This window comes from Manacus vitellinus, unplaced genomic scaffold (genome assembly GCF_001715985.3).
Source record: "Manacus vitellinus isolate BGI_N305 unplaced genomic scaffold, ASM171598v3 scaffold_0_pilon, whole genome shotgun sequence".
Taxonomy (NCBI): domain Eukaryota; kingdom Metazoa; phylum Chordata; class Aves; order Passeriformes; family Pipridae; genus Manacus; species Manacus vitellinus.
In genome coordinates, this window is record NW_021938789.1 from 32,798,892 (window position 1) to 32,815,391 (window position 16,500).

Consider the following 16,500-nt stretch of genomic DNA (forward strand, 5'->3'; position numbering starts at 1 on the left):
AGCATCTCCTGAGTTATACCTGATAATCAGGTTACGATTTACAGCCAGGTCTGAATGTCAGAGATTATTTCACTTACAGTAAACAATTCTTAGAGACTTTGATTCACTGCTTTGATGGTGAAGTATCCTTAGATTAGTATATATGTTTTAAATTAGGAATCTTCCTCTCTAAAACTATGATTCTATTTTTAAAACCTTAAAGGCCAATAAATAATTTTGAAAAAATGAATAATTCTTGTTAAGACTGTTTTTTCTTGGACAAGTCCTTAGTAATACCTGCTTCCATTTTGTGCTTGACTTCAATGGCATTGATATAAATGTGATCAGTTAGTGCAGGATACCCAAGTATTCAGGTTAACTTTTCTCAGTTTTCTCTAGTGAGTTCAATTGAGCCCAAACATTTTATTCTTAGATGGCTCCTGTAGTAAAACTGAGAGGTTACTGAACAGTTAAAAAAGTAACTCCCAGATGTTTAAGACTGACAACTTCAAGCCAAGGTACCAAATCCATGCACTGGACTCACCCTTGAAGGTAGAAGTTCTCAGCAGCTTCCTTCTATTTGTGCAGGAAAATAATTTGATTAGCTGGCAGTTTTTCTCATATAGGGATGGGACTGTTGTTTGGACGATGTTGATCTGAGAGGAGAAATCATCAGCTGATAGGCAGCCTTTTGTCGTATAAAGACTTGTAAGGCAAATGAGTGGCACTGATTTACCCAGCTTCTGTTTAAATATAACTGCTGTCAATTTTAATTTTCAACTGAGAGTCTAAAGCTTGATTCAGTAGTTGAGTTGATGATGCTTTCAGACATCTCTTTTGTAAGACAGCTGCTGACCTAATTTGCTACTTCACTGTAGCTGTGTGGCATTGCAAAACATGCGTCCTGATCTTTGAAAATATTAATGTAGGCAGATGAGTAAAAATTAACAATCTACAGAAAGAAAATCAGTTCTCAAAAATCTTGCTTCCAGTCTCTTTCTTGTCCAAGAGCAGTGATATAAATCTCCATTAGTAATGAAAATAGAACAAAGAACAATGAAATTCCTTGAGTAGTGCCAGTAAGCTTTTGCAAAGCTCAAGAACATGCATTAAAAAGTTAAAAATAAAAATAAATATTTTCTGAAAAGGTGAATATGAAAAATATTCCTTTCTGTTTTGTATGACTTAATGCTTAAACTGAAAGCAGCATGCATGGAGCCCTCATGAATGTATAGGAACTTCTTATCCACAAGATGGTTCCTTTGATTTGTTATCTGATCCCCCAGTCACTTAACCAAAGTAGTACATGTGCTGTTTCCTTGAGCTGTTGATTCATTTGGATTCAGTTCTCCCTATCAATAACTTAACTGGAGTATTTACTTTCCTATGGTTCTCTACATTTAAGCTAGAGAAAGCTAAAGCCCTGGCATTTTATAGGCAGAAGATCTATCACGTGTATTCTTACTGTCTTTATTGTATGTTGAGCTAGCAACTCAAGGATTTTTGGTTTATGGCATATAATGAACAAAATAACTCAGGTATTTTTGATGTTAATCCAAGCAGGAAACCTGGAGTTAAATGATTCTTGTACTGTTTTGTATAGAACTTCCTTAAAGGTTGAAATCTTTGGGTGACAGGTTGCAGAGTACATCACGTGAACCAAGACTATACACACTGCATGTGTACTAGGCATTCAACACAGCTTGTTAGATGTAATGGGTGTATTTAAGTGCTTTATTAGATTTTCGAGTTTGGAACTCGTAATATGTTTTTTAAAAAAAGCATAATTCTGAAAAAAACTTCATCTAAGAACATATAAAGATTCCACTCTTTATTTTAGGCTTGTCTCAACAGTGGCAGAAATCCCAACCCTGTGCCACCATTTTTATGTGTATAATCCAGACACAGAAAAACTCATGCACATCACAATTTAGGTTTTCTAACATAGCATGGGAAGATCAGAATTGCGGGGGAAGGTAACTATATTCTGAAAGCTCTAGTCTCTCTCTTTGGCTACTCAGGATTTTTAGTTAATGCTGTCATATGTGTCATGTAAATGAAAAGGCATTATCAGTTAACTCCAGAACATCTGCAGATCGTTCATGGATTTGGTTTCTTATAAGTGAACAGTTATTGGATAAAGCAGATAATTTCACTGCCCCAGCCACCTTAAATTTGATACCATTAAATGGCAAACAGGGTACACTGCAAAACGTGGCAGATACCTATGGAGGCAGGCCTGTTTCTGCAAGAGGAAGGAAATCCAGAAACAAGGAGGAAGAGGTATGCTTGCCGCATGTTTGCCACTTTGCTCATCACACAAATAGCAATATTTTGACCCTCACTGTGCCCAGTTTCCCTGCATGGTTCCATCTGTGAAACAAAATTAAAGGGCTTTCTAAATTCCTAGAAAGTAATTTACTGTATAAAGTTCTGAAGTTTGGGTGTGTTTGATTATTTTGGTTTTTTAAACAATCAAAATAATAGTTGTTTGCATTAGTCTGTCTCAGAAAGGTTCTTGAATATGCGTACATATAGATGTGACTGTTTTATCTTAATCATGTTGTGACAAATACAACCTTTCCTAGCCTTCAATGATAAAATGTAGCGATATGTTAATACAGGGAAGCATACATTCTGATTTTCTTTATTTTCCTTACATGAGAGTTTTTTCTGGAGATTAGTAAATGCTAATATGGTGATAGCAGTAGTGGGGGTTGGTTCACTCATCTTATTTTTTTGTGGAATCTGATGTGTTTTAAGTTAACCATACTGGAGATAGTTTCCGTATAGCTGAAACTTACTTCATTTCTTTGCCTTAGGAATACTTGGCAAGATTGAGACAGATCCGGCTACAAAACTTTAATGAACGTCAACAGATTAGAGCAAAACTTCGTGGAGAGAAGGTTGGTTGGAAAATAATCTGAATTACTTATGAAAGTTGGCAATGGGATGTATTCTTTTTTCCCTGCAGGAAGACTTCTGTTCTAAGCAGTTTTATATATAGACATATATTTTAGACATTTAATTGTTCCACAGTTAGTTCTTTTCATCTCATCCAGAATATGCAAAATCTGTTTATTATTTCAGTGCTAAGAGTGCAGCTTCAGTGCCTGTTAACTATCAATGTCTTAAAAACAAGGCAGCATAAGTTTGCATCTGAATTTCTGAATTTTGTATATAAATTTCTCAAGCACTAGCACATTTATTTGCTTTTGTTTATAGGATCTTCTCCAGAATTCACTTTTTAACAGTGCTCACACAGAATAAGTATGAAGCGATGCTTTTCATACATTCTGTAGTTGTTTATTAAAGTTAGAAATTTCTGACATGAGCTCGGTTTAATTAATATGATTTTTTTCAAACATCAGTTTTCAAAAATATATTCGATATAAAAGAAAACCAAAATAATATGTTCATAAAGCAGATTCAGAACAAAAACTTATTAAGATGTCAAATGAATAATCCAAGGCACACTTGGAAGCAATCCATGTATTTGTTTTAAAAAAAGTTTCATTTGAGAGGCAATCTGTGTAGTAAAAATGGTCCGGAGTTTGTTTCCATCTTTTCATTAACCTACTGTGTGATCTTGTATTCCTGTTTGTTTTTCCCCTTCCTGTCCATTTGACTTAATAGAGTGTTTAGGCTTCCTCAAGTGATTACCTGCTTATATATTCACATCATACAGTGTGATTTAAAACTAGATGAACATTCCTGCCCCACCCATCCACTTTAAGCTCCTGTATTAAGTGCTTTCATGCATCTTATGTATAGTGAGTAGACATACAAGATGAGCATTCTCAGTGCCACTCAGTTTCTTTGGATTGTAGCTAAAGAGAGTTCCATGTTGCTGTAGATTTTGATTTGGAATTTTTTTTGTTATGCTAAAATACTGTATTTTTTTTCCCTATTAATGACTTTTGAATTGTTTTATTTTCTTTAACCTTGATTGCATCTCACTGGTGAGACACAAGAGAAGCAAATTCAGTCTTTTGATTGAAGTACAAAAACTTCTTTAGCACATTAAAGAGGAACCTATGCCCCTCTATATCTAAAATGAATGATCCAAGACAAGAAGTTATGTATGTTTCTACCTAAGAAGACTATGCGAGTTTTAGTAAGGTGTGCTAGATTCTGTGTCTGGCAGAGGACCAACATGGGCTGTTCTCCTATGTCTTAAGGAGCATGAGGAAAATCAGTGTCTTGTAAGTCTACGAAGTCACTGTAGGAGCTGGTCAGTGACGTTCATCACTAGCTCTGACTCACATTAAAACACTGAGCACCAGAAGCCCATGCTATGTTAATTGCATTTAGTGCTAATTCACTCTGTGGCTGCTCTGCTGTTTTGAACAAGCTTCGAAACTGCTGCAGTGGGATTAGTGGTCTCCATGCACAGCCCTACAAAATCTTACACTGTCATGATCATGAGTACTCTTAGAATACCAAGGACAGTGCTAAAATGTTACCAGTATGGAGCCATTACTGTACTGTTATTTCAGTTTTTTCACCAAGCAGCTGCAACACTTCCTCTCAAAATCAAGAGCACTCACACTCCACTTTCAGTGTGGTTAACTGCAGCAGTAAAGGTACTCTCCAGAAAGCTCTTTGTCTGGAGGCCAAATCAGCTTGTGCTAGGAAAATCAAACAGAAGTACTGTTACTGTGACCATGACATTCCTGATGTTCCTGTATGGCTTATTAAGCCTATCAGGAACCTAACTTCATTTCCTGGTAGCTGTATCCTACCTGGGGAAGGTGTATGACCCAGGAGGTATGCTAGCTACGAAGGAACAGAGAACAGCTTAATATCTTTCCAGGAAAGAGGCATAAACTCATTTTCAGCATTCAGAGACCAAGTTTAGTAGGCTGGTTTTTTCTTGATGACCTGTGGATGCAAACTTCAATGGGGAGGCTCACTTCTAGAGTAACATCATCTCAGACCAAATCTTGTCGCAGATATGTTTATTTCCTATTGTTGATTGACAATTTTATATCAATTGCTGCTACTGTATATAATCTTATTTTATATACAATACATGAATATTCATTCCTTTGCCTATGAAGAGTGCCAAATTATTTTCATGACTTTTTCTGTCTCCAGTGTTCTTTCCAGTCATCTTTCTTTTCTGTTATCTGTCTGAAACCGATGTGGGCATGATCTTAGTTTTTCAATTTTCACTTAAAAAATTACCTAAAATTCTTGTTTTGTTTTGTCACATTAGGCTTTCTAAGTAAGTTTATTTTAATTAAAAAGTCTGCACAAGTTGGTCATGAACAATAAAAAGCTCCTATCAGAACCTTGTTGCATGGTACTGTCAGACTAACAGTCTCTAAATAGGAATATGCGGAGGCCATTGAAAGAAGTAAGAGAGATTGGAAACAGATTTCAGAGGTAGACCTTACATATTCTGACTTGTTACCATTTCCTCCCCTCACCCATTCCATGGTTTTTTTAAGCACATACAGTGAACACAACTGAAATGCTAGAGCATCAAACCTTTCTTGGATACCTCACCTGCAGAACATGCAAGAGTGACGAGGGGTGGCAGGTGAGAGCCCAGCACTGTTAGATCACTTTCCTTGCAAGAAGAAGCACATTACCAATTCTCCCCCAAAACCAAACAAATAGATAAAACCCCACCAATCTGAAAGACAAAGTTCTCTCCGAATAGACATTGCATTTAAGTGAGGAGATCCCTAGTGAAATTATGACCCATGTTAGTCATACAGTCAATTTAAATGATCTGAGTAGTCACATCACTCAGCTCTTAAATACATGAACTGTGGTAATTTTCTGAGGACTCTTACTTTGCAGAATGAAGCTACCAGTTCTGATGGACAAGAATCAAGTGAGGAAGCAGAACTGAAACGCAAAAAGATAGAAACGCAGAAGGTAATTGAGGAACGTGAGGAGGTGGAAGTTACTGTTTTCAAATTTGTTTTGGATCTCGTGAATTTTCTTACATTTCATTTTGCTGTCAATAGTTTGTTATATATCCACTACAAGATGGGCTTTTCTAAACTATATTGAGAAAAAAACTCTGTTCAACTGTTTTATCTCAGTAATTTTAAAATATGCTGAGACATAGCATAGTCTATCCTTGTAAGTCAAGGATTTTCCCTATCCCTGCCTTTGAGATTTATCTCTAGGATATCTTTAGTCCTAAAGGCAATTTGGTAGAACTAAAATAGCATTTGGAGACTGAAAGGGAAAGAAAGATGTACCCTAAGAAACAACAACTTTACTTTACTTAAAGAATAATGGAAGGCAAGACTCTTTATATGGCCTACATGTGGATTGGAAGGTGAGCTATATAACCCTGTGATGAAGTACATTTAAAACCATTTCACAGAAATCCAGTGTTTGTAACTTTATTCCATGTGGTGTTCTTATATCAATAACTATTTCTACCATTCTGTACATAGCAAGTATTACTCTTACCTATGTTATGATTTTTTCCCCCATCATCTGCAAAGAGCAATGTAAAAACAAGCTAATCTTATGCCTAACCCAAAAACTGGAGGTGAAACAGCAACTGAAGCTTTTTGTGTTTGAGTAAGTTGGTAAAATTTAAACTGCATGTTTAATAATTTGTGATTAATGCATTTGGCTTCAAAGCTAATTTTGAATAGAGACTCTAATTTTACATTACTCTGTTTAAGATAGCTATGTACGCTGAAAATACAACCATGCAAATCAAGAACTCTAATTAAATTTGGAGGAGTTGCCATTATTTCAGTATAAAAGATCAGTTGTTGTACTTGTGAGGTGATTTTGTCAGAAAGGAGTCCTCCTTTCACAGTCTATATAGTAGTAAGTGAGAGAAAGGAAGATAAGTAATGCAAGAATGTTTCTTTTTAAAATATTCCATGAAATAGGTTGCTAATGATTTTAAGTTGGTAATTTTTTTACTTGTTTACTGTAGGCCCAAGCAAATGCTCGAGCAGCAGTTCTGAAGGAACAGTTAGAGCGAAAGAGAAAGGAAGCTTATGAAAGAGAGAAAAGAGCCTGGGAAGAACATGTAAGGAAGTTAATCCTGTTACATCAGTCATAGTATTTAGGGCCATGTCTTCTTACAACTAAAATCCTGTGCTGTGATTTTGCAAGATGAGATAATCAGTCTTCTGAAACTGAAAAGAGTATCTTGTATCAGGCAGAATTCAGAAGCCGAATCTTAGGGTATGCTTCCATGAAGAATTTAAGAACATCAAACTAAGAATTTTTAGGATCACCTCAAGTACTTTATTAATGGTCTGTTACTTACCAAAGTGTATTTTATCTTGGTTTACTTCTGTATGCTGCAGAGTGACAAGTCTAACTAGTAATATTATGACTGGAAAAAGCAGCATGTGAAGCTGATAAACTGATAGTAGTTCACATGTGCAGTTGGCAGTTGTCTTCTGTATGAAAATGTGTGGCATTATTGTACTTCTGTAAGGATTACTTCAGCCTAATTGGTAATACTGTGTTTAATGTGCAAAGTCTTGAAGTTAATTTGTTGATTTAAATTTTTTTAATTGAATCTATACAGCTGATTGCAAAAGGGGTCAAGAATCCTAATGTGCCTTTTCATGTGGAAGCTACAGAAGACAGTCCTGTGAATGGGCTACAAGAGCCTGGAGCAGCTCTTCCTAAGCCACAACTTCCAGTGAGGCCTGGTGCACCTGTCATCTCCATGACTTATGCTTTGAAGGAAGTGGGTGTGGTAGGTACTTTTGCTAAGAGGGTGAAATTAAAAGAGAGAAAGCAAATACGGATTGAAAAAAGAAGTTTTGGAAAAAATGTGTAGGTTAGGTAGAAAAAATTGTTAAGGACTTTTTTTGCTTCTAGTTATGGAAAAGAAAAAAAAAGGAAAAAATATTAAAAGAAACTAGAGCTTGGAAGCTGTTGAAATACATCTTTACACTGGAACTGAAATTCATGTTTTGAATAAAATAGCTTATGATGAACCCTAGGCTGCAATTTCCATTTTGATCAAGGCAGTCATTAGTGGAAGAAGACATCAACTTCTATAATTTTTATCAGCCTCTTGAAGAGAGGAGTTAAGGAGTTTGTGATTTGGCAGAAGTGAGCAAATAAATTTTGGATGATAGGACTATGCAATATTAATGATTGTTTTCAATAACAGGAAGATAGAGCTTAAGATAGTTGAATCTGTCCGTGTTGCCTCTTTGTGTCTAAAAGAGTATCCTAATTTTTATTTTCCATGCTCTTTGTTCTGATACTGTAAATGCTTATATGTTTACCTCAATTACCCTGAGTTACAATTATGAAACTGAGTGTAACCTTGTACAATTTAGAATTTTATTACAGTCTCTGTTAATTTGCATGCTAGCTTTTGTGTTTTTACCTAAGCTATTTCTAGATTTCAGTGTAGTGTGGTATACAACCCTGAAGACTATGACTATGGAAATACAGTGAAACTTAGTGCTAAAGAATGTATACAAAATGTAATATGCTGAAAGATGTCAGTTGATAGCTGGAAAAATAAATTATGTTTTGACAAATACTTAAATCATTAGCATATTTTTTCCATGTGGACAGTTTGTCTTACAGTAATGCATGACAGTGACTATAACAGACTAAAAATTAGCACACAGAGCAATCAGAAATGGAGAATACAAGCCTTGTACACAAAGATTATAAATTCTGCATTTTTCTCTTCAATTTGTAGTTTGTTTATTTTACATATCACTTAAGTTGTTTCTTTTCCCTTCTGTTTTTCTTCACAGGTGCTCCTTGACTCCATGCTTTTTTGGTTCTCCTATAGAATTACTTATTTCTAGCATAGGAATTTGACAGTGATTTGCTGTAGAGGTCTTACCTAGCTCTGTCTCTATTTTTCGTACTCTGAACTCTCACTTGCTGTTTCAACTGAGTGATTCATTTGCTCATCACTTTCAGATAGTGAACAGTTCAAAGATGGAAAATACCCTTATGGAAAGCTGCCTAAGAACTGAGTAATCATACGTTCTCTTTCAGTCTATCTGCACTTGTCAATGGAAAGGTTTTCAAGGTGATTTTTCACTATTATGTTTATTAGTATTCTCAAGATAATTTTTTTCTGACATATTCTTCTACTTTGTGTTTCATGCTTCTTGGACTTCAAGGATGAACATGTAACTGCTGTCCAGGAATCTGAGGAGGAAATAAAAAAGCCAGATTTTGCAATGCAAGTATGTCAAATTGTATTCAGTTTCATTTAGTTTTCCTTTTAAGAGTGGCATTATTTTATGTGACCTATGTTGCCCCTTATTTCAGAATAAACGAGAAATACTGAGAAGATTAAATCAAAATCTTAAAGCCCAAGAAGATGAGAAAGGACAAAAGGAGTGCAAAAAGGTATCTGAATCAGCTGGGTCTGAAGATGGTAAGGAACAACAAGAAGGTGACCAGCCACTTCTAGGAGATCGCAAAAAATGGGAATCTGGGGCACCTGAGTTGGTAGTTCCTCTAGCTCAGTTATCAATGGAAGATTCTCTCTCTGGAACAGAGTGTAAGTACTTTTTTTTTTTGTCACCATGGTACTATTAAATCAGTTTGCCATGTGTAGTGTTTGTTTTTATAAAGCAAGTAGTCTTTATTAGTATCATCTTGTTATTAGTTACATGTCATCTGCTTCTAAAAAGTTGGTGGTTGTATATTCCCTTGGATAAGGAATAAGGCACAGGCTGAGTACTTAAATGGCTTGCAGGAGATTCAATAAATAATTTCATAATTTCAACAGTTATCTAATTAAATGCATGGTTACTTTGAGCTTTCTTTTTAAGTGTCTTTTAAATAGGTACTAATTTAACAGAAAAAATAAAAAGCATTTAAGATACATGAAAGTTTGTTATTTAACTTGAACATCCTTTTATGTTATCAGTAGAATTAAAAAAAAATTTCTAAATTTATAAACGTTACTTCTATCATGCCCTTCTTAGCTTTTTCCTTTTTTAAATCAAGACTGCCTTTTTAAATTTTCTGTCTGCTTTCTCTGATCTTTTGGGTGGAAGACCTGTTTCCTGGTTTCTGTATGTCTTACTAAGAGTCTGTTTCACATGGTAGAAGTGCATGTGACAGACTTACTTCATTGCATAGTAGTTTTACAGAACTAGAATGTGAGAAGATCAAGAAACTTCTTTTGCTTTTTTTCTTTGTTGCTCTATATCCTAATTTATAAAAGTTTCTGTGTTTGTGTTTGTGTCCCAACAGGTCAAACTCTGGGGGAAGTAATTAAGTTAGATATTGGTGAACCCCACAGGAAAGTCTGGGGCAAGAGCCCTACTGATTCAGTCCTGAGGATCCTAGGAGAAGCGGAGTTGCAGCTGCAAACCGACATACTTGAGGAACAAGATGTAATAAATGGTAAGCACAGCTGTGTGCCAGATTGCCAGTTTATCTACTGAGAACAATTTTGAAGTTATAGAAGCATATTCTTATCTTCACACTTGCATTCTACTTCTGGGTGTTGCCTCAGTTCTAAATGTCAGCACAGGCTGATATTGGATGACCCTAACATATTTCAAACTCAGTGAAGTGGTAAGAAATAATAAAGGATGTGCTGAAAGGGAAGGATCTTAATTTTGCTGAGAAGTCTTGGACTTTGCTTTTTGATAGCAGCAAGTCTGTTTTTTAAAAGGTTGTCATCAACTGAGTATTGTATTAGATAGGTCCTATAACCTTCTTGTCAGCAGGTGGCTTACTATACCAGGTGATTTTTTTTCTTGTCAACTCCTTCTTTTTGTTGTTTCTAAGGACAAAAGGACTTTAATGTTTATTCCAGATACAAACTTGTACTAATGATAACGTAGGAAGTAAAATTCAAATTTTAGTATTTCTAGCTTTTTTCTTTATAATAGCTATAATAAAAGCACACAAACTTTTCCGTTTTCCTTTAAAGGAACAAAAATTCTCACCTTATTAGCCACATTGTAGTTTATTATCTAAATGCATCAAAGCACTGTTTAAATAATAGAATCATTTTTCATTAGGTACTGCAGAACTTGTTGAAGGAGATCATCAGTCTTCATCAGAGGAGAAGGAAGACAAGGCTTTCTCTGCTGTTGGAGCTCAGTCTTCAGTACCCATTGGTGTCACAGAGTCTGTTGTGACTGTACCAGAAGAATCTAGAAGAGCTGCACCTACCCAGGTGCAGAGCAAACCTATTACGTTAGATGGTAAGTAATTTCATGAGTAATTCTAATTACAATCTGTTTACAGAATTCAAGTGGTGACCCTGTATACTTTCATATCTTCCCATAAGCAATGTGCAGTTTTTTATTACCACCTTTCATGTAGGACAAGGTGCTTTCTATACCTGTGTTGTAATTTGACTCACTAATGTATTTTGTAAATTTCCAAAAACATTTTTTGTATGCTTATAGAAAGCTCTAGAGTACAAATGGAATTCTGAAGTGCTTCAAATGTTTTGTTGCTGATTTGACCTTTTTTTGGTTTGTTTCTCTGTATCAGTTGTGCTGGAATCTTTCCTGGTATGATACCAGCATCCTTTTGATGTCTGGGGGAATGTTACTGATGTTTTTAGAAGGCATGGTTCATTGGAGCTTTCAGATACTCTTCTGGTATCAGAAACAAACTTACAAGCTAACAAAACTTCAGCTGTTTCTGCAAAATGCAGAAAATTATTAAAGCTGAAGGATTTAACTGTAATCTTAAGATGTATACTCTCCCATCTTTTTGCTTGGTTGGGATTCATTTTTAATGAGGTAAATGACTTTATTAATTTTAGAACCTGATGATTTGGAAGCAGAGATGTTGGAAGAAATGGAAGATAAAAAGCACCAGAGTAAGGAGAGTAAAGAATTTCCCATCACTGTTAATGAAGTGTGGGTAAAAGAGAAAGAGGATACGTAAGTACTCTATTCTGACCCCCCCTCTACCCAGTTCAAACAACTGAGCTTTAACTGAGTTTTATTTAGATACCTCAATTAAAGTATTAAGCTTAGCTAAAGCTTCATCACCTGCTGCTGTGATAGTTTTACTGCACTTAGTGACTTTTTCAGTAGACTAATGACTATGTTTTACAAGTTGTTTCACCTTGATGTGGTGTTCTATAATAGGGCACAATGTGACAGAACAAATGAGGCAGCTTTGGAGAAACCAGCACTTGACAAGGTGCAAACACAAAAGGAAGCTCCAGGAGGTTAGTTGAAGCCTCTTGTTCCATTTACTGTGACTGGCAGTATGGGGTACTTGAGCCATCCCTTCTCACTTCTTCAAACCCAAAAGAGCAATGTTTTGTTTTCATTTTCTTCTTCAGGTCTTGGTTCTAAAAAGCAAATTTCTGATGGATTAGGAAGACAAAATGTGGATATTATGTTTGCCACTTCGGGAAAAAAATGTAACAATAAAGCTAAACTTTGTATAGATGAACAGGACAATGACCCATACTTATCCTTAAGTTTCTGAATGTTACAGCCTTTTAAAATAATAAAAAATAATCAAAACAATTTTAATACTGTTAAAGTGATATCTGGTTTTCCCCCTAATTATACAGAGAATTTAGTTAGTTTTATTCATTTCAATGAATAAATTAATCATTAATGAATTATTAATTTTAACCCTTTTCCTTAAGAGCCTTGGGTTTTTAATATCTTTAGATTTGTAACAAACTTTCTTTTACCACATCAGAAACTTGTTCCAGTGACTCTCAGCAAGTTGAACCCTTATTCCAGAGGGTAATACAGCCCACAGCTGTACCAACGGCCTCACCAGTTCTGTCAGCCCAGTCTTCACAGGAAGAGCCTTTTGTACCTCGTTCACGTTCCATATCACCAGCAAAAAATAAAGGCAAAAGCTCATTGTTGATTGGACTTTCTACAGGACTTTTTGATGCAAACGACCCAAAGGCAAGTTTAAAAAACTAAAAAGAAATGCTTTTTTTTCTCTAGTATTATTCTTACTTCCTTATTGAAGCTGGGTGAGGTCAGAACAGATGTCATAACTGTTTCAGCAGGTGTTTGTATTTGTGTAGCCATGTCTGCCCTGTAGTTGTACTGCACTGTGCTCATGGTATCAGCAGGTCTAATGCAGCAGGGAAAGTCTCTGGTTTCACCATTCAGCATTCTGTGTTCAGAGTGTTCGTGGAGGAATGCCACCACTTCTGTGAGCCATAACTGAGGGAATTCATGAAGAAATTCCTAACTTGCCCTATCTGCTTTCTCTCTTTTGTGCAGGTTTTTTGGCTTATCAGTACCTTGCCATCATAAACATAATCACTGAACAAGTCAGCAAAGGTATCTGGCAGCCAAGTGATTGGGTTTTTTCCTATAGGATTTAACCTACTAGCACAGGTTCTGGCTGTGCAGCAGGACCAGCTACGTAGGGTTGAATGGCAGTTCACAATCTGTGAAATGAGCACAGGATGGTGGAATCTATTTATAGATTTATGACTTTCATTTTCATTTCTCAAGAGTTAGTGTATTGTTAACTTCCTTAGTTTATGAAGCTGTTTAACTGGCAGCCAGACAATGATTACAGAAAACCTAACTTATGAGTAGGGGGGAAAATGAACATTCTTTGTACCCTTATCAGATTGGCAAAGTAGTGGATATGCTTTATAATGGAGTTCTCCAGTATATCAATATGAAGTGCTTCAGTATGTCACTTGTCACTAGATATTTTGCATGTGTTTTGGCCAGAAGTATTTGTCACAGAATTGTTACTGCAATGCTGAGAGGGCTCCACACAATAGCAGAGAGCTTGGAGAAGAGCAACAGATGTGTTGTTACTACTGCAGCAGACTTAATGACAGAGGGCAATACATTCCCTTTCCTCATTGGGTTGGAGCAAGAGGATACTCAGTGCCTCTGGGCAGTACCTGCAAGTGTAACTTTCTGGAATTTCCCAAATATACTTCTGAGCAGATAGAGTTCTTGACCTGTCTGTAGGCAGGTCTGTAGGTTAACAGAAGTAAGCTAATAGGAAGAGAAGCATTTTTTCAAAATACCTGTCAAATATGAGGTAATGTCAGTTTTTTGATTGTTCCTTCACTTTCATAGTAGAGGTCAAACCAGACAATTATTCCTTTGATGACAGTAGTATTCTGACTGTGCACCGACATGTGATATTTGAGCATGTATATGAATACACTGTGCTGGTATAAATTGCAGCCAAGAAACTATTTTGTTCATTAAAATTGAGGGGGTTTCATTAGGAGCAAACAATGACCATAAGTGTATTCAGAGCTCATTGGTAAAACTTCTTAGTGCAGATGAGTTCTTGTTTCTTGGTTTTTTTAATACTGTGGTGAATATTTAGTATTTTTGGGGGGTTCTTAGACTTCTTAAAAGGGAGATCTCATAGATTACTGAGCAAACAGTTGCTTTGTTTCCATGTTCTTTATTTTCATTGCAACAAATTACCGTTGTAATTTGAACAACTTCCTAATGCTATGAAACTGTGCTGAAATATACCATAAATAAAAGTTACTGTTTTCAGTGACTAACCCAGAGAAATAATAAAGTGTCATTTTAAAAATATTCCTTTGTCAGGAAGGATGGGTCTAAGATGGGTCTAACTGGAAGTGAGTGACATACATACATTGTAAAAAAATTGCACATATATTATTTACCTACAGTAAGGTTCCTTTTCCTTAGTAAGCTGTCAAGGTAGTGAACAAATCAACACAAAACCAGGAGCTGTATGTCACTTGGTGTTCCTAAAGCTTTTCAGTCACTGTAACCCATAAAGGCAGAAGGAGTGCTTTCCTTTTAGCTGAGAGGTAAAATTCAGTAAGTCAAATTTTCAACAGTTAGATTTTCTCTGCTGTACACATTGTTATTTTGAAATTGATCTTCAAATAAAAAAAAAAAATCTCATTTTAAAGTATTTTGTAACCTCAAACTCTCTTTAGTATTGTTATCTAGCAGGATTTCTATTACTTTTGTAGATGTTGAGAACATGTTCACTCCCAGATCTTTACAAATTGTACAGAACTTTAGTTGATGTTCCCAGTGTAGCAGATGTGCAGCATCAACGTAATCTTGAAATAGATGATACGGAAGATGAGCAAGCCAAAGAAGGACCCTCTGATTCTGAGGATATGTGAGTGCATCAAGTTTATCAAATATTCTGACAGGCATCTTAGATAAAATTGGTTATACACTATACACAGTATACCAGCATGGGGGTTTTTACTCAGATTTTAAAAATTTTGTTTTCAATCCTGTTTTACTTTGAGTCTTGCTCCAGAAAATTGAGAAGCTAATAGGGTGGACTGCGTACAATAGCTTTCTGAATTTCCTTCCCAAATTCCATCCAAGATGCTATTCTGTCTGGCTTCTGCAACTTGTATTTCGGTGAAGCAGCTCAAAATTGATGGCTACTGCTCTTCTAGAAATAAAGATTTCTTGAATATTTGCTTTCTTTGTATTTTCTGAGAATCTTGCTCATTTATCTTCTCTACTGTTATATTAGAATGTCCTTCCTAGTCCCCCAAATTATTTCAGAGGCTTCAAAATCTGAGCCTGGTCTTGACTGTTCCCTGCATCTTGGCTAGTCTGCAGGGATAAAATAATTCGGTATATCTATCCTGATGAGATCTAGAGCTCCTTTTCTTACTCCAGACCTATTTTTATCTGGATTGGAAATTATACTTGCCAAGGTTCTATAATAGTGCATGAATACAAAGATTTTGGAATTCTTACTAATAAAGTTGAATTGAGTACTTAGCATCTTTTCATGAGACCATGGGGTATCTATTTAGCTGATGTTTATTTCCTGTATCTTGCATGATACAAGTCAGGTTGGAACTGAGGTCACAAACAGCTGTCTTTTTGTTTTGTTTTGTTTTGTTTTTCCCCTCCAGCTAGATTGGCTTTTCAGTTTGCTGCTTAACAATAGAAATGAGCTCTTTCTACAGGGTTTGTCTTGTAAAGTATTAATTATATAAACTTTATATCACTTTCTTTTAGTATGTTTGGAGAGACAGATACAGATTTGCAGGAGCTCCGGGATTCAATGGAACAATTGCTTAGGGAGCAGCCTAGTGAGGAATTCAGTGAAGAAGAAGAGTCTACTTTAAAGGCTAATGTCATTGAATGCATAACAAATGGTACTGAGCTGGATGAAGGAGATGAAAATAATCCCAGCAGCGAAAGTGCACTTAATGAAGAATGGCAGTCAGGTATAATTTCTCCTATACCTGTTTTATAAGTTATTTATTCATGTTAACAATTCAAACACAGAATAATGTTTTTGCTTTGTAAACTTAGAATGAAGTAAAGCTCTAATTAATAGTTTTTATACAGAAGCTTAAAAAAATCCAGATAATATTCAGACTTTCTGAATGTTAAAGTCAACATTTAACCAACACTGAATATTGCAAATTAAATGTTGGCTATTTGTTGGGCTGTGATAGTAAGTGCCTTTTTCTCTAGTTGCCTAAAACTTGTCTTCAAGGAAGATCAAAGGCAAAGTGCATTGTATGTTTTGAATAATTCATGACTGTAAGTGTGAAAAAGAAGTAACAGTTGACATGACTGGAGTATCTGGGATCCAGCTTAGATTACAATT

General features: G+C 35.7%; 1 protein-coding gene across 8 annotated transcripts in view; it reads left to right on the forward strand.

Annotated features, from left to right (window-relative positions):
- The window catches only part of NEK1 (NIMA related kinase 1), a 46,509-nt gene that overhangs the window by 24,407 nt on the left and 5,602 nt on the right, over positions 1–16,500 (forward strand). For 5 of the 8 annotated variants that reach the window (XM_018070944.3, XM_029960513.1, XM_029960531.1 and 2 more), the window contains 14 exons: positions 2,179–2,262; positions 2,802–2,885; positions 5,794–5,871; positions 6,905–7,000; positions 7,511–7,684; positions 9,090–9,155; positions 9,241–9,475; positions 10,177–10,329; positions 10,956–11,141; positions 11,714–11,834; positions 12,045–12,127; positions 12,616–12,833; positions 14,876–15,030; positions 15,900–16,111. In XM_018070944.3, the coding sequence (XP_017926433.1) occupies positions 2,179–2,262; positions 2,802–2,885; positions 5,794–5,871; positions 6,905–7,000; positions 7,511–7,684; positions 9,090–9,155; positions 9,241–9,475; positions 10,177–10,329; positions 10,956–11,141; positions 11,714–11,834; positions 12,045–12,127; positions 12,616–12,833; positions 14,876–15,030; positions 15,900–16,111 (1,945 nt within the window). The remainder of the gene's footprint in view (positions 1–2,178; positions 2,263–2,801; positions 2,886–5,793; positions 5,872–6,904; positions 7,001–7,510; positions 7,685–9,089; positions 9,156–9,240; positions 9,476–10,176; positions 10,330–10,955; positions 11,142–11,713; positions 11,835–12,044; positions 12,128–12,615; positions 12,834–14,875; positions 15,031–15,899; positions 16,112–16,500) is intronic. The other 3 variants (XM_029960528.1, XM_029960534.1, XM_029960536.1) reach the window with 1 other exon arrangement.